The sequence below is a fragment of the Plectropomus leopardus genome, chromosome 24 (assembly GCF_026936395.1).
Source record: "Plectropomus leopardus strain MGB_pleo_1.0 chromosome 24, ASM2693639v1, whole genome shotgun sequence".
NCBI classification, from domain to species: Eukaryota; Metazoa; Chordata; class Actinopteri; order Perciformes; family Serranidae; genus Plectropomus; species Plectropomus leopardus.
In genome coordinates, this window is record NC_142199.1 from 16,520,236 (window position 1) to 16,543,806 (window position 23,571).

Sequence of the window (23,571 nt, forward strand, 5' to 3'; positions counted from 1 at the left end):
TTAAAAATCAACACCTAGGGCAAAGTAAAGCATCTCTTTTTCACCTTCTCTAGATTCTCAGGCACAAAAACAGCTTTACTAAAGATAAATGTGCACATAGAATACTTTAGCTGCACATAATGCTGACATTTTTAGAAAATAAACATGTCACCATACTGTATATATTGTAATGCCTGACCATAAATGATCCTGACAAAGCGTCATTTTGCAATAACTGGAATTCCAATAAAGTGCCTTTGCAAACAAATGCACCCACAGTTTCCTAACTTGTCCACCCACTTCCACACTTCAGTATAAAAGGGCAGGTTCAGCTCCTGCTCGGTCCTGCACCACAGTGGGACATCAGCAAACTTCATCAGGACTGCACAGCATGGAGCTCATCACCAAAACCCTGTTCCTGTGCTTTGCACTTGCCTTCACTAATGGAGTGCCTGTGTGAGTATTAAAAAACTCTCATATCATGTCATGAACTATCACACAAAATACGTCACTTAGATTAGGACAGGCTAGTTCATCGAGTTCATGTTTCATATGAGGTTTTTTCGAACATGAAAAAAATAGCTGCAAATAGTTGTGCAAATTTAGCCTTAAAAGCCAAAGCTTGGTGGCTTAATGAGCTTGGTATGTGGTTTTAATCAGTTCTAAGTTTCTTCATGTTTCTGCTCTGCAATATGCTACCCATTCTTTAACTGGGAAAACACTACTACTAAAAAAAGAAATTTCTGGGGTAAAAAAATAAATATTTTTAAAGTATTAATATATACATATATAGTAAATATGATTTATAAGCTATTTTGATGTGCTTGTAATGTCTAAACTTGCCCTGTGCCAGAAAAAAACCCTTTTCCATAAAAAGATTTTAAGTTCAAACTATTGAAAAATGTGTTAAAAACCTTCAAATTCAAAGATGAAAAGAACACACTGATGACATTCGTGTAAAAATGTACTGCTACAATCATCTTTGTTGTAAAATGTAGTTTTTAAAAAAACTTTTCCAAAAAAGGTGTAAATGTTGCTCAAGTACTGTTGAGCTTTCTATTTTTTTTTTAATAAATTCATTAAGTACTATTGCTATCAGGTGCGTCACGACCAAAACAGGCCAACCCCTTAGCCCTTCTACATCAAAATTAAAGAATAATTATGGTTTAAAAATGAACATTTTGATTAGCATTAAGACTACAACTGCTGTGAAATTAATAAACCGTAAGATGTCAGCATCCAGCATATAAAAAAAAACAATTAGATCACTGGAAGTTGGACAAATTGATCTTTTCAAATATATTTCCCCAGCCTGGTTGAGAGTTAAAATCAAAAACCCTTCAAAATAAGGTTTTGTCCCAGTTCTCAAGAATGAGCGAAAAGTAACAATGTTGTATAAAACAAAGGGTAATATAATGCAAACCAATACAATAACCATTTAAATGCTACCTCTGCTGTTTCAAAGAGGTGCTGAGTCAACATTGAGGCTGTACTTTGTGTTTTTTGTTGCATTGGATTAGAGTGCAGTGTTCCCGTTATTTTGTCCACTCTCTGTAGGATGCTTTGGATTGTCCCGACTTTTCTAAGTATTTCCTCTTATCAGTTCAAACAGCGCCGTTCAGGGCAAACACAGTCTCACATCAAAATGTGTGTATTGGTCAACAGCACAAAAGGTATTAGTTTCCCAATAATGGCTCTTACATCAGACGCCCACTTTTTTTTTTTGGCCTATTCTTTTCTCCTGGTCTGCCTTGGAAATTTGCAATTCATTAATTCAGTCATTTCGTAACTCTATTTGTTCGTTCACAAAGTTCACCAGGCGGATCGATTCAACAAATATAAGAGTGCAAAGTCATCGTATTACCTTGGCAGAGTGTCGTTGATTGAGCCCCTGTTATCAGGACTCAAGGACTTTTCAAAATTAAATGTAATTTGGGAGAAAAAAAAGGATCTGTTTTATCATCCACAGGCCTTCAGATGATGCAGCAACAGAACGTGAGTTTTTCAACAACATGTTAAAATCATAACCCTGCTTTCTGACTGCAGATATGAAACAAGTCATTCAGTCTGATGATACACAAGTTGAGTCTTTAAATGATTTCAGTTGCACTGATGGTAACAGGAGAAATTATCTCCATGTTTAGAGTCTGATCTACCAGACCGGTGTGAAGGAATTGAGTTTGACGCCATCACTCCTGACGAGAAAGGAAACACTTTCTTCTTCAAAGGTATGGGAACTTTTTTTTTTAAAATAAAGAATGATGGACTTTATTTCTTGTGCGATTATTTAAGTTGAATTTGATGTATTTTTTACAAACAGATATTTTTTGCTGTGTAATGAAACTGATGTTTTACCTTCAGGTAGCCACTTGTGGGCGGGTTTCAGTGGTCCAGCTCAGCTCTCCAACGCGTCCTTCAAGGAGCTCGACGACATCCATCACATTGGTCATGTAGACGCTGCCTTCCGCATGCACAATGCCGAGAACCCCGAAGACCACGATCACATCTATTTCTTCCTGGTATGATCCACAGATGTAATTCTGTAAAAAAAAAAAAAAAAAAAATCAGATCAAGACTAAAATCTAGACTAAACCGATACTTTTGATCTCCAGGATGACAAGGTGTTCAGCTATTATGACCACGTTCTGGAGGCCGGGTATCCTAAACAGATCCAGGAGGACTTCCCAGGAGTCCCCTCTCACCTGGACGCTGCTGTTGAGTGTCCCAAAGGAGAGTGCACTGCTGACTCAGTTCTGTTCTTTAAGGGTATGTTGGCAGTCACTGAAAAAAATATTTATCTCACTAAATCAAGACTATGGTTAAGAAAAGAAACAACTGACAATGTTTGACTGAACATTATAATTATCGTAATATCACAAAGATAATTCTGCCCTCTGGTGTATAAAATTAGCTGCAGCAGGAGCACATTTTGTCAACTCGCACTGTTTTCTTGTGGATATAACTAGTATAATTTTCTCCCACAGGACACGATGCGCATGTTTATGATATCGCCACAAAGACAGTGAAGGTCAAGACATGGTCCGACCTGCCCGTCTGCACCTCTGCTTTCCGCTGGCTGGAGCACTATTACTGTTTCCATGGACACAACTTCACCAGGTTCAACCCCGTGTCCGGAGAGGTGAGCGGTCCATACCCCAAGGACGCTCGCAATTACTTCATGAAGTGCCCCAACTTTGGTGAGTTCATCCGGAGAGGAACAGTTACATTTGTTTCAAATTATTTGACACAAGAAGTAGAAAAAGATCTATTTTGGGTAAACGGGTAATCATCTGTATTTGACTGCAGGTCATGGAGGTGCTTATGAAATCCCGAAATGCAGTGAGGTGAAACTGGATGCCATCACCACTGATGATGCAGGCAAAAGTTATTTCTTTGCAGGTAAAGAAAAGAAGAAAAAATACTCTTTAACCCTTTGAAATCTGAGAAAATATGCTTGATTTCTGTGAAAAACAGGAAGAAGTTACAAGTTACAAATAACAAAAAAAAACTAAAATTAAGCACAAAAAAAGAAAAACAACCTCGTATGAGCAACACTTACTTTTTTGGAGGGTAAAAGCAAATTCCAGAAGTAAAAAAAAAAACTAACACCACCACTCAAAACAAGCCTTGGTGACATCCTGTAGTCTCATGTAGCCACCTGTTAGCAACTGTCTTTTTTAAGACGCATAAAAGCCTAAAAATTCACAAATAGGCTATCTACCGGCATATTTTATGTCATAGAACAAAACGTGAAAATCTCTTGAACTTGTGTTAACCAAAGACCTAAATTCAGGCGTTTAACCAAAAACACTTTCAAAGAACCCACTAACTTTGTGACAACACAACCAGAAGACGAAAAATGTTAACTCATTCCCGCAGCAATCGATACGTTAGTTGTGCTGATCTTGTCGTCTAACTTTTCGCCAAAAAGGTGAAGAAACGTATTTCCCAATATGTCACATATTTCACTAAGATTTCCTTTCAATCTACTAAGGTCCCATCTACATGCGTCTGGACACCAGTCGTGATGGTCTTCACGCTTTCCTGATCACCAGGGCCTGGAAGGAGGTGACCGGCAGCGTGGAAGCTGTCTTTTCCTACGCTGACAAAATCTACTTTATCAAGGTAGACCTTGAAGTTACCAATAAAAATGTCTTGAAATACCTAAACCCATCTATCTAGCTGTGTTAAAACCAATATAACTCCTGGTCCACCTGCAGGACAATCAGGTTTACATCTATAAAGCAGATGCTCCCTACACCCTGATTGAAGGCTACCCGAAAACACTGAAGGAGGAACTCGGTATTGAAGGACGTGTGGACGCTGCTTTTGTCTGTCCCGCTGAACACACAGTTCATATAATCCAAGGTAAGGTCACAGTGTGCGTATTTCTAAATTTTGGTGGATTTTTGTTGGGTTACGTTTGTGACTAACAAACATTATTTTTCTTCGAACAGGAGGGAAGCTCCATGACATCGACCTCACCGCCACACCCAGGGTGGTGACCCAAGAGTGGCCCTTGCCCTTGACTGATATCGATGCTGGTACATGCGATGCAAATGGAATTAAAGTGTTTAAGGGCTCACAGTATTACAGCTATGCAAGCCCCATGATATTGGCTACAGCCAGAATCAACCCTGAGCCTGAAATTATTACCAAAGCAATGATGGGATGTCAGGATTAGGAGTCAGGCATTAGAGAATGTGCCACAGTCATGTGCTTACCATGCTCAAAGATCGATATACAAAAGCATACCGGCAGGGTGGCAGTGTGGAATCAAAGTCACTGGTAAAACGTTGAGCATTTGTAAGAGCTCGGAAAAGTCCTCCCTCCATGCACGGTGGAGTTTGAGCTATTTGGTGAATAAAATGTGGAAAACTACAAACTGGAGTGTAAGTTATTCTGTCAATTTCAGTTATTATATCTTTACTCTATTCTTTTATTCATTTATTTTTTATTTTATTTTCATGCTACTTTATTCTTTCAGAGGGTAATATTGTATTTTTTACTTTACTACATTTATCTGAAGGCTTTAGTTACTTTACAAATTAAGATTTTTGCATAAAAACATGTTATAGTTTAAATTACCAAACAGTTTATACAAGAACAACTGCGACAACTGTCAACCAGTCAGTCATTCAATTGACAGAAAAGTAACTAGCTATTTTGATAAACATTTACATCTTTTTCTATGTTTCTAAAAATATTTGTGTTATTTTCTAATTTTGTCTATTTTTTTATTTTGAAGTTTAAAGGTTTTGAAGTTCTGGTTATGATATGTGTTCTTCTGCATTTGGTACTTTTTATAACTTAGGTAAATTTTTCCTTATTATACTTAAATACCATTTTCAATGCAGGAAGTTTACTTGTAACAGACTATTAGTACTTAGACAAGGGTTGAAGGGTAGTTGTACTTTTACTTACATAAAGGATGAGATGACTTCTTATCACTTTCAGGTTGCAAATGTGAAACTCATCAAAAATAATCATGAGGAACAAAACCCAGATTGGCCACTAGAGGACCTGCTGTACAAATGAATGAGTCCCAGCAGAAATAATGAGGGGATCAGATTCACTGTGAACCTGAATCAGCTGCAGGAACAGAGTCCTGATGCAGACACACACCGTTGTTTTGCACACATCGTATTGAAACTTTCCACTTAATATTTTTTGGCTGCAAAAATGCCATTTTTTCATCAGGACATCTGCGCCTTTATATGACACGTCCTCTGATGTCACACCAAATGAGTACATGAGTGCTGAGTTCCTGCAGATCCAAGTATTGCATTGAATCTAAAAATAAGAACTTAATTTGTATTATTTGTATTGTAGTATCTAATGTTTCATTGCAAAATCTAAAAATTATTGGTAACATACTTTTAAAAAATACTAATTTTCCCCTACATCATTCCAATGATGTTGCTTGTTTGGTGTATTCGCAAAAAACTCACTGGTTTACTTGTGGTATGCGGCCCGCTGAATATGCGCAGTAGTTTTCTCTTCTAGACTTTACGTATAATGTCACCGATTTTTCTTGACTCATTGACAGTTTTAGAAATATAAACCACAGTGGCTGTTTTGAGGGTTTAAAGATGTCTCTTTTACAGTGGTGGCCAACGGTGACAGTGCTTTTTGGAGATTTTCTTTTACCACAAAACCACAAATGACCACCACAAAAAGTTTGATTTGTCCCTAACTCAAAGTAACTGATATCGCTTTATGTGTTTTTCTTGTTCCCTTTGGTTTTGGTTGTTGCAAAATTGATCTTAAACTTCATTCTGGGTGGCATTAAAAGTCTTAAATCTAGCTTATCTTCAGCTGCAAGAACCTTGTGTTTCGTCTAAACGTTTTTTTTTAAGTGAACATGCTTTCTTTGGTCAGTCCACTTACCCGTGTTTACCTTGAGTGCTGTTGTGAAAATTAGGGTTAACACCTAAAAGGTGGGTTGTAAATATCAAAGAAGACAGTAAAATATTATTACAAAGCAAAATGTGAACTCATTCAAAGGAAATAATGCTTAATGCTTATGTAATATAATCTGCGCATGCATGCAATGAGCTTTCACGTACCTCTTCAGTTGTGTGCGTGTTTTTGTCTTTTTGGGATCTGCTTGTAGGATCTCCTTATTTCTTGGGAAACTGTTGGATATGTTCTCTTCATTCACTCGTGTTACACATGAATCATTTCCAAAGAAATATACTGCAAGAAGAGAGGAGACTGTTGGAGAGAACTTTACATTCAGCCACAAAGTTTGGCCCCGTAGAAAATCTGAAAAAGATTTGCTTTTCCACTCCTGTGTTAAGTTTTCAATGATTTCTGTCAAAGAGTTGCAGGTGTAGGAAAAGGCCTGCGGGCAGGTGTGAAACTCGACATCGTTGGCCTCAATTTAGAGAAATCACTGGTGGCCACAACTTTATTTCAAGCAAGAAAGAGGCCAGATTCCTTCAGATATCAAGGTTGACCTTGTGAGCAGCAGTAGTGCTGCGTAAAACATAACAGACTTCATATTCATGCAGACTGAGAGTGAAACACTTCACCAGCTGAGCCAACAGCGAAGAGCGAGTCCTGCACAGAGCTGCTCCGATAAAAACGAAACATTTCTTGATGTTCACACCAAGGAAATACAGTCAGACATTTCCTTGTTCTAATTTATCATTTCAGCTTTCAATTTTGTGCTATTTTGGTTTAAATTAACCAGCAAGAATGAGGCTAATATGGTATTAATAAGTTATGTGGTACTTTGCTTTATTGGAAGCTTTTACTGGCCATCATCTAAGTCTAATTTTTAAATCTAAGTGTGTTAATTTTCTTTCCAATTCCACCCTCTAAAAGACAAAACATTTATGGCCAAGATGCCAAAAAATGTTGCCAATTTTATTTTGGGCTCCTGGTTGCTGTCATTATCACTGTATACAGTATTTCAACAAATGCTCCATACTCATATTGGACCGTTTGGACCAGCAGCCCGCAAGAGTCCAGAGGTCGGGACGGCATTAGCAGGCATTCAAGGCCTTTTCACTCCCTGGAGAGGTTTTTGTTCAGCCAAAATCCCTGGGACTTTCAGCACGCATAAAGGAAGTGCTGGCCTCAGCACAGCGATGGGCGAGGCCATGAGGACACAGACACACACACTCACACACACACACACACACACACACGTCCATATAGAAACAGCACTGCACATACACACAGGCATAGCAGACAGTACAGACTGTTTTCATTACACACACACACAAACACACAACTGCCAGCTTCAAGTAATATCAATAAATAGTTAAAATGTTAAAATCCTTCATGTTTTAATAGGGTATTATTCTGACGGTTAAAAATTCTTAAGCCCCATTACTCCAAAAAATGTTGCACTGGACTGAACTTGCATTTCTCCGACAACCCTTTATCCCAAAAAACAAACTGCCATTGCTTGGAAGTCCTGTTTCTCCAAAAGCACAAACAATCTGCAGTAAGACAACAACGTCTCCAAAGAAAATCTTTGCATTGTTCGTTTCTGTAAACACGGACACATAACATTTCTCAATAACACAGTGGTAAAAGTGAGGTCAGGTTTAGGTACAAAAAACATTTTTTGATCAGCTAAAGATCATGTAAAACAACTGTTTGTTTTTGGGATAATTGTGTTTTGGTCTTTTGGACATTGGACATTTGGCGGCTTTGGAATTTTGTGCCACTGATACGATGGTATGGCACCGTCTTAATCAGGAAATGCTACAAGATCTAATTTGCAATATCAAACAGAAGATGCAGTTTACATGTTACACTCAGTCTAGTGGACTATTAGGGTGCAGGGTGTAAAAGCAGTCACTGGTAACGGAGACAAAACTGACACTTTGAAATTCTCTGAAATTTTTTTGAAATCATGGGTCGTTGATTTTACACACAGGAAGAAAAAAAAAAAGCCAATTCAAAAAGAAAACGCGAACCATAACAGAAAACAAGTATGGTACAAAAAGTTTATTCAGTAACAGTTCTGTAAACATCTGAGGTAAATGAACATTTACATCAACATGTTCTTTAACAAAAGGTTCAGACGCAAGGCACTTCTCTTCAAAGACAGGCGTTTTACAACGGGAGTGATCGCAGGGGTGGTTCTTCATTTCTAACACGTGGGAGACTGTGTCCCTGCTTGCCGGGGCGCCGTGAAAATCCCATCAAACATCCTAACTTTTCCATTGTGGGATTTGTATATTCAAGGCTCAAGTAAATGTCGGAATAGCCGAAAGTCTCTCAATCATTATTCAGGACAGAAACAAACAATCGCATCAGATTAATTTCTTGTCCTTTCCGAGTCCAATTGGATTGCGCTATTTCCATAAATAAACAAAAATATGTTAATATCCCTTCTCCAAGGACACCCTTTTTTCTTTTCTATTTATAATGTCTTCATATCCTCCGAACAGTGGTCTAATATCTAACTGTGCAAATCGTTATCTACATATCAAAGGTACTAAGAACAGCTTGGAACAACAAGGTTATGAAAAACATTTCAGCGATAGGAATCAGTCAAATAAACCTTGTTGTCTTTTAGAGACGAAGCTCAACATAATGTCTTTTTTTTTTAAAGCGGAATCGCCCTTTCACAGAGGCATGACAGGATTGTGATACTGATCTTGTGGTTGGAGCCATGATTGGTAGGATTCGGGGCGAAGCAAACTCTTTTTAGAATTGATTATGTATTGTGATATCTTTGGCACAAAAAATCTTTGGTTTGTTAAATTTCTTTGGTTTCTTCTTTCTTTTATTTCTTTGATATAGTTCAGGTAACATAGTATGCTGAAGTTATTTATTGGTACCTAAGTTTGCAGACATGTAAACATTAGACAACAAACAGCATAGATTCAGGTTACGGTTCATCCTGTCTTTAGAAAATGTGTTACCAAAGTAAAAGTGCCTAATGTACTAAAATTTCAGTGCCTTGTACTGCTTCTTGCTTCTCAGTGAGTCACCTCATGTTTCACTGGCTTTGGAGAAGTTAAATTGCTGCATTTATAACAAGTTGGACAGGACATGTCCAGCTGTTTTGTGTCAACAAGAGCCAGTATTTTTTAGCGAGACATCTGAACATGTCCAGCTGTGTTTTCGGTGAAAAAAAGTTGGTGTTTTTCATAAGAAATGTGGGCATTTCCAGTCAGGTTTGTGGCAACAAAAGTGCGTATTTTAAGTCAAAACACGATTTTCTCCGAACCCTAATCAATGTTTTTTTTTTTACATAAACCTAACCACAAGTTAATCACAGTAAATCAAATTGAAACATTAAGTCTAACATATCTGCTACATATGAAACATATTAACGTAACATATCCAACACTAGCAATTTAGAAGTCAGCCTCAGGGGTTAATCTTAAACTATCTTGGTTTACATGGCAGTCATACCCAATTTTTTTAGTTATCATTAAGCTCCTTCAAACGTTCCAAGTTGCCATGAATGCAGATAAGCGGCGTTCCCTGTGTCGTGATTTATTTGTAGGATATGTGACCATATTTAAGATCTGACTCACGCAGCACGAAAGTCTTCTTTTAACGAGAACGAACCCAAAACAACATCATGGGTTATTTACCTGATGGTAAAACATTTTACCAGACCTGGACGCAACGACAAAAACAACGAAGACCTTTAAATGTGGTCAAAAGTTCCGGGAAATGCAAGTGAGTGGCCTTTGAGTTAAGATTATATTGTCTAACTAGAAAAAACATTTTGTTTATATTGCTGAAGTGTAAATAACTTTTTAAAAAAACTTTCATTTGGTTCTTAATGCTAATTCAGGCACATGTGATATAATCTAGCACTTTTCTAGTATTCTAGTAGTACTATTTCAAGTATTTTGAGTATTATCAGCTAATATTCTGCTCAGAGAGAGACACAAAGATACACAAACCAAAAAGGCTGTTTGCCCAAAACCACTCTCCTTTGTTCATTTGCTAATAGGGTGCATTTGTATTCCTGATTAAGAACATAAATAATTTAATTTAAAAAAATTAAAGCTGTTGGGAATTTAATCAGCTAGTTTCAATGTTTTTTTCTTTCTTTGGCAGGAATTAACGAGAAGAACAGGAAAATGAACATTCCTATGTGGGATGTCTGTTAAGAACTGACAGAGAAATAAAAGTTAGCACTTTTTTAGATTGTATTGCTTTCTCTTTTTTTTTCCAAAAAAAAAAAAAAAATCTAAAACCTACAGTATAATCTACAGCTAGTCTAGAAAATGAAGTCCTACACAGAACAGCTAGGGGGGAACTCGTGAACAGTTCTGTAACACACTGCAAACACAAGCATCAGAAAGAAGGTGTACTGGTTTTATACTCTGTTCAAGCTGCAAAGCCTTAAATTGCAGTAAACGTAGTTTAGCCCTTGATTATTTCTTTTATTGAAAATGAAAATGAAATTTTAACCAGTGGCGCCCCCAGACATTTTTCACAGGGGTGGCCATATGGGGCTCCTGTAGATCTTGGGGTGGCACACCAATTCTCAAGGTTGTGACTTAATTTCAGGAATAGTGTTACGCTGTTGAGGCATAAATCATTGAAAACTAAGTTAGTATGAGAGTTAAGGAGTCGCATCTCCCTTTTGATAAGCTATGCTGACTTAGTCTGTACAACTGGGTGCCTTTGGTTGTCTAGTACCCCCATGCTAACTTAAAAAATTAACATGCCACAGCCACAGGAGTCCCGGGTTGTAATTATTTTCGCCAGGGGAGGCCAGTAATTGTTTAATGGTGGCAATGGCCTCCTATGGCCCCCCCTTGGGGGCGCCACTGATCCTAACATTGTGCATGCATTACTGCGTAAAGTGATCTGTTGGACCAATGTCCAAAAACGCAAAAGCACTTTTGATTTTTCGAGGTAAAAGTAAGATAAATTGCAGCTTGACCAGAACTTTTTTAAATGCATCCTATGGTGCCTATCAATACTATTATTCATTATATATTTACATATTTATATACTTTATATAGTTTACCCTGATGTAACTGCAGAGATGTCATTTTGTAAACACTGACACAAGATTAAGGTACCCAAATGCGTGCAAACACACACACACACACACACACACACACACACACACACACACACACACACACACACACACACACACACACACACACACACACACACACACACACACACACACACACACACACACAGAGCCTGTGAAGCCTAAGGACCATGTCTCAGGGTGGGACTGCTTCATCGCGCTCCTTCAGTCATCTACATAAGAGCGTCCCTCTCTTCATTGAAACTACAGGCCGGGTCGTACACGCAGACGGACAGATTCAACGCGACACACTGACTGTTCAGCTCCATCATCACGTCACAATAAAAAATAAAAATAAAGAAACAAAAGTGCAAACCTCTCCTCTGATGTCTCCCAGCAAAGAAAGATAGATGAAAATAAAAGAATATAGTATTGCTGCCTCTACGCTCCCAAACTTATTAGTTAGTCCAATCATCATAATCACCACCATCATCATCATCATCACTATAACCTTTCTTTTTTTGTGTCTGTGCAGGCTATATGTATATATACGGTAGGTGTGTGTGAGCATGTGTATGTTAGTGTCTGTGATTCCCATTTCATGGGCCTATATACCTCCCCCGTCCACCCTTACCAAAGAAAAGTGAGAAAAAAAAGTGTGGCCAGTGGCCTTTGCGCCGGGCAAATCGTCATAAAAAAAGAAAAATAAAATTAGGTGCTGCAGCAGAGCCTCTGGCAGTCATGTTGGAGAACTTTGGCTGAGAAAATGCCGATTGCATTGCTTAAAGGAATGGTTTTAATATTTTCGAATATATGACAATTTACTGCACTTATGCCTGTGCGGCAACTATGGATCGATAACCTTTGCAGAAAGACGGGAGGCAGGGGGAAAAGGCTAGTCTTTTACGCTTTTTACTTTTTCAAATGTATCCTTTTGTCTTGTTTTGCACATTTCCATTGCAGGATTGTCCACACATTTGTTTATTTGTGGCGGCCTGCCACGATTAAAAAAACTGCTGACACATTTATTTCTCTTACTTATTGCTCTACTAGAATATAAATACCATTTGGTTACTCGTGTGTGTGCCCGGAGTACACGCTGTACTCCGGGCACAGACGGAGCAGCGGAGAGCGAGGCGTGGTGAAAGGGAACTTTAATTGTTCGTTCTGCTGGGTCTGAAAGTTTGCTTTTAGCTGCAGCTGCTCCTCTCATCCATCAATCTGAACACTTCTGATTGGATTGACAGATCAATTATCTACACTATGAATCAAACTGCTGCTGAGGAAAAAAGTAACTCATGAGGAGTTCCGCCTGCGTGGTGTTTACCCACAAAAACTTCAAAATTTAGAGAGAGGACACAAAATGATAAACATCAGCTACTGCCACACATATAATAATTTTGGAAACGTTGCACTGAGCTTAATGATTATATGTCTTTTTTAAGTGTGGGACAGCGCTGTCCCTGCTTTTTCTAATATTTATTTATTTTTTAAAACGTGATATGAATAGGCATGATGCTTCTGAATATTGGTAAATGAGTTGGATCTACAGCATGCACAGCATTTCTCTGCTGTTCTCCGAAATGACTCCAGAGAAGTTGCTAAGAGATTTCCACAAAGCCCCTATGACCTGATGTTTTACAAGTAGAGGAGTCTGGCCAAACTCTCTCTATCCCTACCTCTGCTTCATGATTCTTAGATTTAAATAAGCAGCCGCTTCCAGCTGAATGTGGTGACGTGTTTTGCACGTCATCCTTGCAGGCTTGTCTTTTGCTGGAGGGCCTGCTTGTGTGTGGTTTTATGCTGTCGTGAAATAAAATGTAGCTTTTCTATGTGTACACAGCATGTATGTGTGTAAATGTGTGAGTGTGTGTGTGTTTTAGCTACACTGCCAGGTCATCGGGGCGAGCTCGGACGCCGCTGCTCTTGCTGGCCCGACTTGGCTTCCGGATATCTCTCGCTGCAGCAGGAGGCTGATGCATCTCCGCCCTGGTAACCACGGTGAAGTCGTCATGAGGGACCATACAAGGTGACGTGTTCTCCTCTACCGCCGCCGTCTCCTCCGGTGCGATGGGGGAAAGCGGGGTGTGACGAGGGAGTGTCGGAAAAGTGGAGTGTTCCTCCCCTTGTGGAAGTGGTGGGGTGGCCTCCTCGTGAGGGGAGGAGGAGGTGGAGGTGGGAGGAGAGGGAAGAGGAGGAGGGTAGGAGGAGGAAGACGAGTTTTTTCCATCCAGCTTATGGAGCTCCAGTGCCATGTTGCTCCAGTTCTGCTCCATCGCCATCAGCTCCCTTTGGCTCCTAACACGCACTTTGTCACCGTAATAGGAACCGGGCATGGCCTCCAACAGGAAGTCATCTGGGTGGAACGCTGGGCCGTCCATCTTGAGTCTGGCATTGTTGGGATTTAAGGAAATCACGGCAGGGGAAGCTTCAGTTGGACTGTAGGTTCCTCCCTCTGCAGCTCCAGCCCCCACCACGTTCACGCTGGCGTACACCGGCAAACAGTCGAGGACCGACGGAGAGGTCTGCTCGGGGATCGTCTCTGCGTCTCCGGGCTCGTCTCTGCCCAGCATCAGCGACTCACTGTCGGGGACAAACTCATTGGTGACACCCTGCTTGACTTTCTTCCAGCCCAGGTGGTAAATCTCCAGCAGGTTGAGCACCAGCGAGACGCAGGCCACCACCAGCATGAAGATGATGAAGATCGTCTTTTCAGTTGGCCTGAAACAACAGATGAACACAGACATGTCTAATTCACACAAAAAAAAGTATTCATATAAAGAAATTTATCAAAAAAGAGCATCACAAAGGAATTATGAAATATCTTCACAGACATTTAAGATGTTTATATTTGTGACCGTGCTTTTTGTTTGACTGTTCCGACAAACGTCTCCCTGCACAGCAATAATAGCTTAGCACAAAGTTACAGTCAGCCTGTCAGGATTTGGTTTTCACCACATGTCAAAGCTGTGTTTGAAAACTGTTCGAAACACTGTTTGACACTGTAATCCATTGCACTTGGAACTCGGTAAAAATCTACCTCCGACACAGTCCAATAGAGCGGCCCTTTAACATTTTCCTCCAATGCCTGATTTCCTGGCAGCTTTTCTAAAAAAAATTGCAATGCATGTTGCAATGTTTATAGGCATTTTTTCGACTCAGAAGGGCTGGTATTACGAGCTGCTCTCGTCTTGCTGTTTCTCTGCCCTGTTAGCACGAACTAACACAGCTCAACGTGATCTTATCTCTAATCTTCGTATTTTGCAACTTGGGCTAGAGTCCCGCAGCAGCAGTTAACATTCAACACTGAGTCATTATTCTGACAGGAGCGCTGAAACAACTCGACATTGTTAAACCTATCGATAACCACTGGGTAACATTAGCTGTGTGATGCTAACAGTGAGCCCTGTTATGATGTATTTGACTCTATCTCAGTATAACCGACTCTAACTTGGATTGGTACACGAAGCAACAGTAACTTTTAGGAGATGGGGCTAAGTGAATAATCAGTGCAACCAAACAAATGAAGAAGCACACAAACACACATAAAATCCTGCTCTCTAACCTGGAGATGAAGCAGTCCACAGTATTGGGGCAGGGCCAGCGTCCACATTTATAGAGCGGCCTCAGGTGGAAGCCATACAGGAAGTACTGTCCCAGGATGAAGCCCACCTCGAACAGAGTCTTGAAGATGATGTTGAAGATGTAGGTCCTCAATAATGCCCCACGGATCCGGATCTTCCCGTGCTCATCGCGAATCGGCGGTTTCTCCTTCTTCCCACCTCCTCCTCCATCGCCGACCCCGTTGTGATAGAGAGGATCGTGGTCCTCCTGGTGCCGTCCGGCCTTTCTGAGCTCCTCTTCCCTCTCCCTCCTCTTCTCCTCCATGCGGACGATGTGCAGCACATGGCCCAGGTAGATGAGGGTGGGCGTGGAGACAAAGATGATCTGCAGCACCCAGAAGCGGATGTGGGAGATGGGGAAAGCCTCGTCGTAGCAGACGTTCTCGCAACCGGGCTGCTGCGTGTTACAAGTAAAGTCAGACTGCTCGTCACCCCAAACCTCTTCAGCTGCTGCGCCCAGCACCAAGATGCGGAAGATAAAGAGGACTGTCAGCCAAACCTGCAGAGGAAGGATGGAAGGATTAATAAAAACAGAGAAGGCAGCCCAAATATCTCAGGCACTTCAGCTAGACTTAGTGAGGCAGGTCCTTCTTACTGTGACAGGACTGAATAATAAACTTCCACTGACCCACACGGATGCATTTTATCCATTTATCAACCACAGCATTTAATCTACATGGACTTTGTCGCCCTTTGAGAAATTTTTGGCCAGGGATGTGACATACCCGTCTGACCAATGTTTGCAGTGTACCCTCTAGTTCAACCTACAGGAACATCTTCTAAAATAGCGTTGAAGTGGTGTTATACCTAAATGACAGAAATAACTGCAGTTTCAAACTTATGCTTAACATTGTGAAACGTTGCAGCTCTACTTTATTAGGTTTAGGCATCAAAACTATTTAGTAAGGTTTGGTATCTAACAAGTATGTTTGTTACTGACATAATATGACAGTTTCTCTTGACATATGAAACATGCATCGTGTGACATACTAAAATATTTAGTAAAAAACATGAACACACTAACGCTGACTTTTGGTTTCACATGGGACACAAACAGCAATTTCTTGAGTGAAAGTCCTGTGTTTTTTGACTGGCCTATCCATCTTTACATCCTGCCTCAGCAGACTTTCTCAGTCTGTTCACTACATAAACTAACTGCCTCCTGAGGTCATCACCTAACAATAACCATAAATATGGTTCATGATAAGCTTCTTGTACTAAAAAGCTATGTGGCAGGATTTTGGAGAACTTTGAAAATTACAAAGAAGTTAGTAAAATCTTCTAAACTGTGGCCATTGAGAGATTTCAGGAATATGTGAGAAGAAGGGGATAAGCATAATTTGATATCATTTCATATTCATCAAGTTTATCAAGAGTCAATCGGTCACCTTTCCAATCACAGTGGAGTGTTCTTGAGCATTCTCCAGCAGCCGCCCTAGAAAGCTCCAGTCACCCATGCTTCACTCGATTTTCTAACCTGAAGAGGAAAACAAAAGTCTGGGATGAAGAATGCAGGAGGCAAAACGAGAAGAGACTCAGCAGATGGAGAAGAGAGCAGAAGTACAGTCTGAAGAAGAAAACCAGAGCTGAACAGACTGTGAAGTACCACAAATGAAAAATTTGTTCTTTTTTTTAATAATGAAAAGACCAAAATCACTGCCACTCTGTCTGGCACTTTGCCCCAAGCTGATTGGTTCCCACTGAGGATACAACATTTCAAAAATGGGTCACAGAAACAAGAAAACACAGAATCATTGTTAAGAAAAAGCTGGACACAGCAGTTTTTAGCGATCATCTGTCAAACAGGAATAAACAATGGATTTATTTAAAAATATTTCAGCTGTGGATTAACACATTTGGGGTGCTTGGACTCATCACAGCACCAGAATGGGATTGAGTCAAAAGTCATAAAAAAAAACATTTCCTCCAGTGCAACACTGTGGCTATTTGGATGATGACACGTCCCTATTTACCAAAAAGATTCAATAGTTTACAACATTTTTTTTACTAGCTTTATCACGTCTCTTTGCTGATACCCCTCTCTGGAACAGGACATACCAGGATCCAAATTAAATCTCTATTCCAGGTTTAAAGGTCAGAGGAGACAACAAAAAGGAAACCTGGCTTACTCCTGACTCGTCAAATACTGATGCTTAATTCGTGACGCTTGACATCAGATAATTACCCATCAAGGCAACAGAGACGCAGCGGGTAGAGGCATTTGCAAAGAAACTGCAGGAATATAAAGAGCAACAAAGTCTACATAAGATGTGTAGGAGGGGAGATGGATGGTTCAAACAAACTCTGGACTTTCACCTGGGAGACCACTGTTTGTGTCCCCAGTGAAACCAAAAATCTATTGAGTTATTTTAACAATATTTAAAAATAGTGCACTAGTTTGTTTAGCATACAATGCTAGTGACGCTGGTCACATATTCCACATGATATTACATTATGTACGTAACAAATGTTTATTTTAAGCCAGTCCGAGATGTTTTTGTTCTAAACTTAACCACATGCTTTTGTTGACTAAACCTAGAGAAGTAATCCTAAAAACTAGAGCCCGACCAATATGGGATTTTTGAGACCGATACCGATTTTATGGTGGAAAAATTCACCGATTACCAATATGGCGACCGATATAGTGAATTTTTAAGCTGGAATGAAAAAAAGATCACTTCTATGTGGATTGCGCACTGATTTTGCACTGATATGACTATGCAAAAGTATTCAGAAGGGGGCTTTCTTAAATAAACACCTTTAATTTAACAATTTACGTATTGGGCATTACACACAATCAAAAATAAAGAACATACAAAAAATATAAATACACATCTGTACTGTATGTGTTCAGCATCAGTCTTCGCTCACCATTCAAATAAAGAATGTAAAAATAAAATACTCATCAGTATACAAATACAATAAAATGAATAGCTAAATAAACATCAGTACTGTTCAGTATCAGTCAATTGCTGACTACTTAAATACTGCTAGTCAATTAGAAGCAGGTTGTAAAACAAGAAGCAGCTTCTCGGCATTTGCACCTGCCAGGGAGCTCCTCTTGTCCTCATAAATGTTCCCTATTGTGCTAAAAACCCTCTCAGTGGGGACAGAGGAGGCTGAAGGAGTATTCTGTTTGAGTTAAAATGCAGCTATAGACTGGAACATTCGTTTGCAGAATGATGGGGCCGTTGTTTATTAACTTTACAGTAATATTTCAGTGTGGCTTACCGTGAAAACACCCGCAACGCGGTCCGCTCTGCTGTGACGCTAGCTCTGCTTACATGTGCTTCAGAGTGCTAAGATTAGTGTGAACAATGGCGTCAGAGTGCATTCTGCTGGACAAAAAATATAATGAAACCATTTCTAACCCGCCCAAGCAACGTTTTCTGCATTATATTATCTGAAAAAAAAAAAACACAAGAGTTTTCTTATCTGCACATATCGAAAAAATATTTGCCGTGGCTGATATGCTCTGATATGTCCGTTTGAGGCTAATATCGGCCTAAAATATCGGTAAACCGATAAATTGGTCAGGCTATACTAAAAAGCAAGTTTTTTACATACGTTCTAAGTTTACTTTGAAAAGACACTGTATGCATTTAACATTTAATTGTACATATGTAAAAATGGCAGCTCATTTTGAAAAGACATGTAACAAACAAATAAATTAACCCTTTGATGTACCTTAAAATAGTTACGTTAATGTCCCTTCGCACATAAATGTGCTTATACAAAATAAAGCTATAAAAATTGGATAAATATATATATATATATTTTTTTAATTTTCTCTTTTTAATTTCTTAAAACAGCATCAGTCCAAATGAGACATATCAAATATGAATGCATTTTTTTTTTTAACCCTTGAATTGCCACATTTTTGTCATGATGCAACTCCATGTTATGGTCTAAAATACAAAATAAATGATTTATTTTCAATATACTTCATCAAACTGGATTATTTATGGTTTGATAATTGCAGCCTGGTAAATGTGAAAGTTTAGCAGCAACATTTATTTATATGCATGAAATTTGATGATGATAAATAATTATTTTTTTTTTTATTTTTTTTTAAACCGGCATCAGTCCTAATCATACACATAAAATATTAATGCATTTTTAATTATTTTAACCCTTAACAAAGCACCTCTTACCATCCAAAACTAATGCTAGAGAGGTACCTATAACATTGCAGTTTGACATATAGGGTCGCTGATCAAGCTTGTCAATACTTGATAAGTGGGGAATAAAAATAAATGTCAAGAAGTGTAAAAATAAGGAAAGGAAAGGCAGACTTACTAAAATATTGTTGTATCGTCAGTGATAAATCCATCGACCAGAGATCAGAAGAAAAACAATTCCTGGAAAGGAGAGACCAGATGCTCTTGTTAGCTTTATGTGTGTCATTTTCAAACAGAAATCAAACAAAATTCTCATCCATGGTCACATCTTCTTAAGCCACTAAAACAATAAACCAGGTGCAATCAATGTTTGAGAATCCATGCAGTCAAAGAAGCCTATCATAGCAACCAAACTGCAGGTTTACTGACTCTCTGCCTCCTAAAATAAAGACTTAAAATCACTAAAATCACCAAAATCTGCATGCAGTCATGATTTATAAAAAAAAAATAAGGAGACAATATGTATTTGGGCCCTCTCTGAGGAAGCTGACCTACAGAACATAAATGTAAAGACAGAATAAAATTGTATTTGTGCATGTATATCACTCTCTGCACTGTGGATGAATGTATATTTATGCATGAAAGATAAAATTGCTATATGCATGTTTTTTTTACTTTATCCACATGTACATTTGCTTGCAGACGTGCACATATATATTTGTGTGTGTGTGTGTGTGTGTGTGTGTGTGTGTGTGTCAGTCACAGAGTTGGCTGGCCAGTGGACAATGGCTGGCCATCTGTGGGAAGTGAATGAGTGGATAACAGGTTGTCCCGGTTGAATGCTGGACTCATCACATCCCAGGAATGCTGAGGAGGGCAAATGTTTGCCTGGGATCGACTGATATATACAGACACGCAAACACACACACACACACACACACACACACACATGCACACTAGTTACAGTACCACACACTACCCCACCAATTTGAAGCCATTGATTTTACTTTTAATATGAAAGGTAAACCCAGGATTTCTATCTTATTTACCCTTGCAGAGAGTAAATCAGTAGTCTGCAAATCCATAAAGGAAATAAAATGGTCTAAATGAAATTGTCTTCTGTTATATTTCCCCTTTAATACAGTTAACATTCAAAATCCACCTTTACAAATTCACGCATCTCTGCTAAACTGAAGTCTGCAAACATTTAGTGACTTTTCCAAACTCTACAGCTGAACAGAAACAGAACAATCCCTGTAAATAAATGAACAGACCAGTTACTATAACTGTCTACTGGTAGACCAATCTGACAGCGGCATGTGTACATGTACATGATGTGTTGACGTGATGAAATACCATCTGTCACGTCGGACAATAGCGAAGCTGCTAGATGGACATTGTCCTGGCTGGCGTGTGCTTTTGATGGATCAGAGGTCTTTGTGCTAAAACAGCCCAAATAGTTAACTCTTGGCCTGCCGCTCGCACCCTGAAAACCTTTTTAAGATATGCAGACAGTGGAAATGTGCACACCAAAGACTACTTTTTTTTTTTTTTTTTTTTTAAGTCAGCCTGGTTAATGTTGGATACACATCCATAAATATTATAAGTCAGTTTGTTTAACCAAAGTAAGCTTACATATGGTCAATATAGCTGGGTTAGACATGAGCAATGTCAGTTCTTAAAGAAACAGCTCATGGTCACAAAGTGTTCAAGGATACACAGAAAGTACACAATGCATAAAAGTGTATATAATGCCTAAGGGACTGTTGGTTATTTATGACATGGGGAAGGCACTTCAGATAAATCTTTATGAACCCGAAAGGGAGTTAGCTTTTTTTTGATTTGGCTTAAGGGAGGGGCTTTCAGTTTAAAATGGTTGTAATTAGTATTTAATATAAATACACTGAGAATTTAAAAATCTCCCAAATCACATCATTTATAACCGCCAGAAACTGTGAAATATGGTTATTTATGGTGGAGAGAGGGTCATGCATTTCCTCCCAATCAGGGAGGCTCATGGAAAAATATCTGTAGCTCCGGGGAGGGTCCTGATTACAAAAAAAAGTCACATCCCAGCCACCGCCCTGCTCTGCTGAATACAATACAGTCCTGAAAGGTACATTAAGTGTGTAAAAGTGCCTAATAATAGTACATAGGATAAATTAGGTATAGAAAATGTGCAAAACCACAAATGTAAGTAAAGGGGTTGAATGCGTGTAAAAGTACAGCGCACTGAGGAGAAAGCACGTCTACACTTGATGTATTAACGTAGATAAAGACTGTGTCCAGGTTTTGGGGCTCAAGAACGTAACATCCATTGATAAAACATCCCAGAATATTCAGGGATTATGCAAATTGTCATTTTAATGACACAATGGTGAAGGGGAGCAACACAAAATGTGTTTTAACTTAATAAAGTTAGTGTCCAAGCTGCCTGAAAACCTTCAGTGGACAGAATTTGAGAAGTGAAGGGAACTTTTGTAACAATTCAACTTGTCTTTTTAAATTCAGTCAACTTAACAATTTGAGGCAGCTCAGAAATTAATGTTTTTAAGTGAAAACAAATAGTTTCTTTTTACAGTAAAAGTTTTATGATGGATGTTACAATAAGAAACTTTAGTTACCCATTTGGTTTTGAGTAGGTTGCGTGCATATCAACAATATAACCTCTTGATATCTGAATAAATTGGATTAATCACTTTCGAAAACATGGGAGAAATGCAGTGAGCAACCTCACATGAAATTACCCCAAATTAGCAAGAAATAAATAAAAAATTAATAAGGAAATTATCTGAAAATTAGCACACACAAAAAAGAAAAAAAGTACAAAAACAACAAACAACCGAACAAAAAAAACAGCAAATTGCTTGGAAAAAGGGTTAAAAATGTAAATGCAATTAACTTTAAATATATAATAATTATTTTCTCTCTCTTTCTGTCTTTTTTTTTTTTTAAATTTCAGCTCATTTTCCTCTCAGCTTTTCCTAATTTCTTGAAATTTTGGGGACATCTCTTGCCAAATTACTTGCTGCCTTTCTTGGCATGTTTTAAAAAGAAATCAAACCAATTTGTTTAGGTTTCAAGGGTATAAAAAGGTTGTGAAAGCAACACAAGAAACTCAAGTCAAGCCAGGTTTCAAAGCATTAAAAGAATATCAGCGATGTCATATTTTATCTTCTAACTTGTGCAAAATTACAAATGTATCTTTTTTGAATACAACAATTAACGAAAAGTTGTTCTAATACATGTCATGTGACACATAAGGAGAATAGGATGGCTGGCAGATGGAGGTCAGGCTGATGAAACTAATCGACACTGTCGGCTGGCTAAAACTCATCCTAAATGACCATTCAGCCCTCACTCTGAGGTGTTTTAACTTTTAAAGTAGTTACGGTGTTTTTCAAAAGTTGAAAATCTCAACACAGAATTAATTTCAAGGATTATATGTTCAGTTTTTCTCGGAAAAAAAGCCCTATATTCAGTTCATGAAGTATTAGTGGCTTCCTGTCTGCCGTCTTTCCCACAGGGAAGTGAACGCAGCATGAGAGGTGCTGATAATCCAGCAGGTGGAAGGATGATAATCCCTCCTCTCTCCTCCCACTCCACCCAAACACCATCACTCCAGCATCCACCTGCTTACCGCTCTCCTCTGAAACACGTCTCCCTCCCGGCAGCGCGCTTCTTCTCCTTCTTCTCCTCTCACTTTTCTCTCCTTCTTCTTTCTTTTACTCCCACGGGAGGGCTCGAGGCGACCAGGCGAGGAGTAGGTGAGATTAGTGGGAGAGGAGGGGGAGGGAGAGGGACACAGAGAGAGAATTACAGAGAGAGAGGGAGAGAGAGAGAGTAAAAAAGACGAGAGGCTAGTCTAGTCTAAAAAAGGGCGCGTGTGGAACCTGTCCCGCGAAGGCGAAGCGCAGCGGCTGCGTCCCGCGTGGCCAAGGCCATCCGCCACTGTCACACATTGGTGTCCCCGTGCATGGGGCGCACGAGGGGGGTGGTGGGGGGGAAGGTACGTGCTTGTGTGCGCGCACACGTGTGTGTGTGTGTGCGTGTGTGTGTGTGTGTGTGTGTTAGTTAGGGGCAGGGGGCTGAGGCGGCTCCATCACATCACTGCCAAATTTAAAACAATATGAAAACTGTTTACAAGTCGCCTACTACTGGGACTACTACTAGTATTACACGCATTGGTGGAATGTAACTAAGTACATTAACTCAAGTACTGTACTTCAGTATAAATTTGACTGTAGCGACTTTACTTGAGTACTGTATTTCCATGCTACTTAATACTTTTACTCAACTACATGTCAGAGGGAAATATTGTACTTTTTACTTCACTATATTTACCTGACAGCTGGAGTTACTG

At 39.3% G+C, this 23,571-nt stretch overlaps 2 protein-coding genes and 1 long non-coding RNA gene across 3 annotated transcripts; 1 reads left to right on the top strand and 2 right to left on the bottom strand.

Moving 5' to 3' along the window:
- Positions 1–301: 301 nt before the first annotated feature.
- Positions 302–4,864, top strand: hpxb (hemopexin b). The gene is made up of 10 exons (XM_042513190.2): positions 302–435; positions 1,949–1,974; positions 2,124–2,207; positions 2,341–2,498; positions 2,592–2,745; positions 2,964–3,176; positions 3,286–3,378; positions 3,974–4,104; positions 4,200–4,347; positions 4,437–4,864. Exons 1-10 carry the CDS (start codon positions 371–373, stop codon positions 4,661–4,663), a joined length of 1,299 nt encoding a protein of 432 aa, XP_042369124.2. The 5' UTR covers positions 302–370; the 3' UTR covers positions 4,664–4,864.
- On the bottom strand, positions 2,340–6,723 carry LOC148185523 (uncharacterized). The gene is made up of 2 exons (XR_015775856.1): positions 6,549–6,723; positions 2,340–2,519 (listed from the first exon to the last, which is right to left on the bottom strand). It is a non-coding gene; the product is annotated as an uncharacterized LOC148185523 (long non-coding RNA).
- A 4,146-nt stretch (positions 6,724–10,869) lies between these two features.
- LOC121962743 (gap junction alpha-3 protein-like) lies at positions 10,870–23,191 on the bottom strand. The gene is made up of 5 exons (XM_042513030.2): positions 22,849–23,191; positions 19,387–19,448; positions 16,476–16,564; positions 15,030–15,586; positions 10,870–14,185 (listed from the first exon to the last, which is right to left on the bottom strand). The coding sequence occupies exons 3-5, from the start codon at positions 16,542–16,544 to the stop codon at positions 13,348–13,350; spliced, it is 1,464 nt and encodes a 487-aa protein (XP_042368964.2). The 5' UTR covers positions 16,545–16,564; positions 19,387–19,448; positions 22,849–23,191; the 3' UTR covers positions 10,870–13,347.
- Positions 23,192–23,571: the final 380 nt, after the last annotated feature.

Coding starts and splice junctions, on each gene's coding strand:
- hpxb (XM_042513190.2), top strand. CDS start 371: ATGGAGCTCATCACCAAAACCCTGTTCCTGTGCTTTGCACTTGCCTTC. Junction 2,499..2,591: donor ATCACATCTATTTCTTCCTG/GTATGATCCACA, acceptor TTTGATCTCCAG/GATGACAAGGTGTTCAGCTA. Junction 2,746..2,963: donor CTCAGTTCTGTTCTTTAAGG/GTATGTTGGCAG, acceptor TTTCTCCCACAG/GACACGATGCGCATGTTTAT.
- LOC121962743 (XM_042513030.2), bottom strand. CDS start 16,544: ATGGGTGACTGGAGCTTTCTAGGGCGGCTGCTGGAGAATGCTCAAGAA. Junction 15,587..16,475: donor ACTCCACTGTGATTGGAAAG/GTGACCGATTGA, acceptor CTTCCTCTGCAG/GTTTGGCTGACAGTCCTCTT. Junction 14,186..15,029: donor GTGGACTGCTTCATCTCCAG/GTTAGAGAGCAG, acceptor CTGTTGTTTCAG/GCCAACTGAAAAGACGATCT.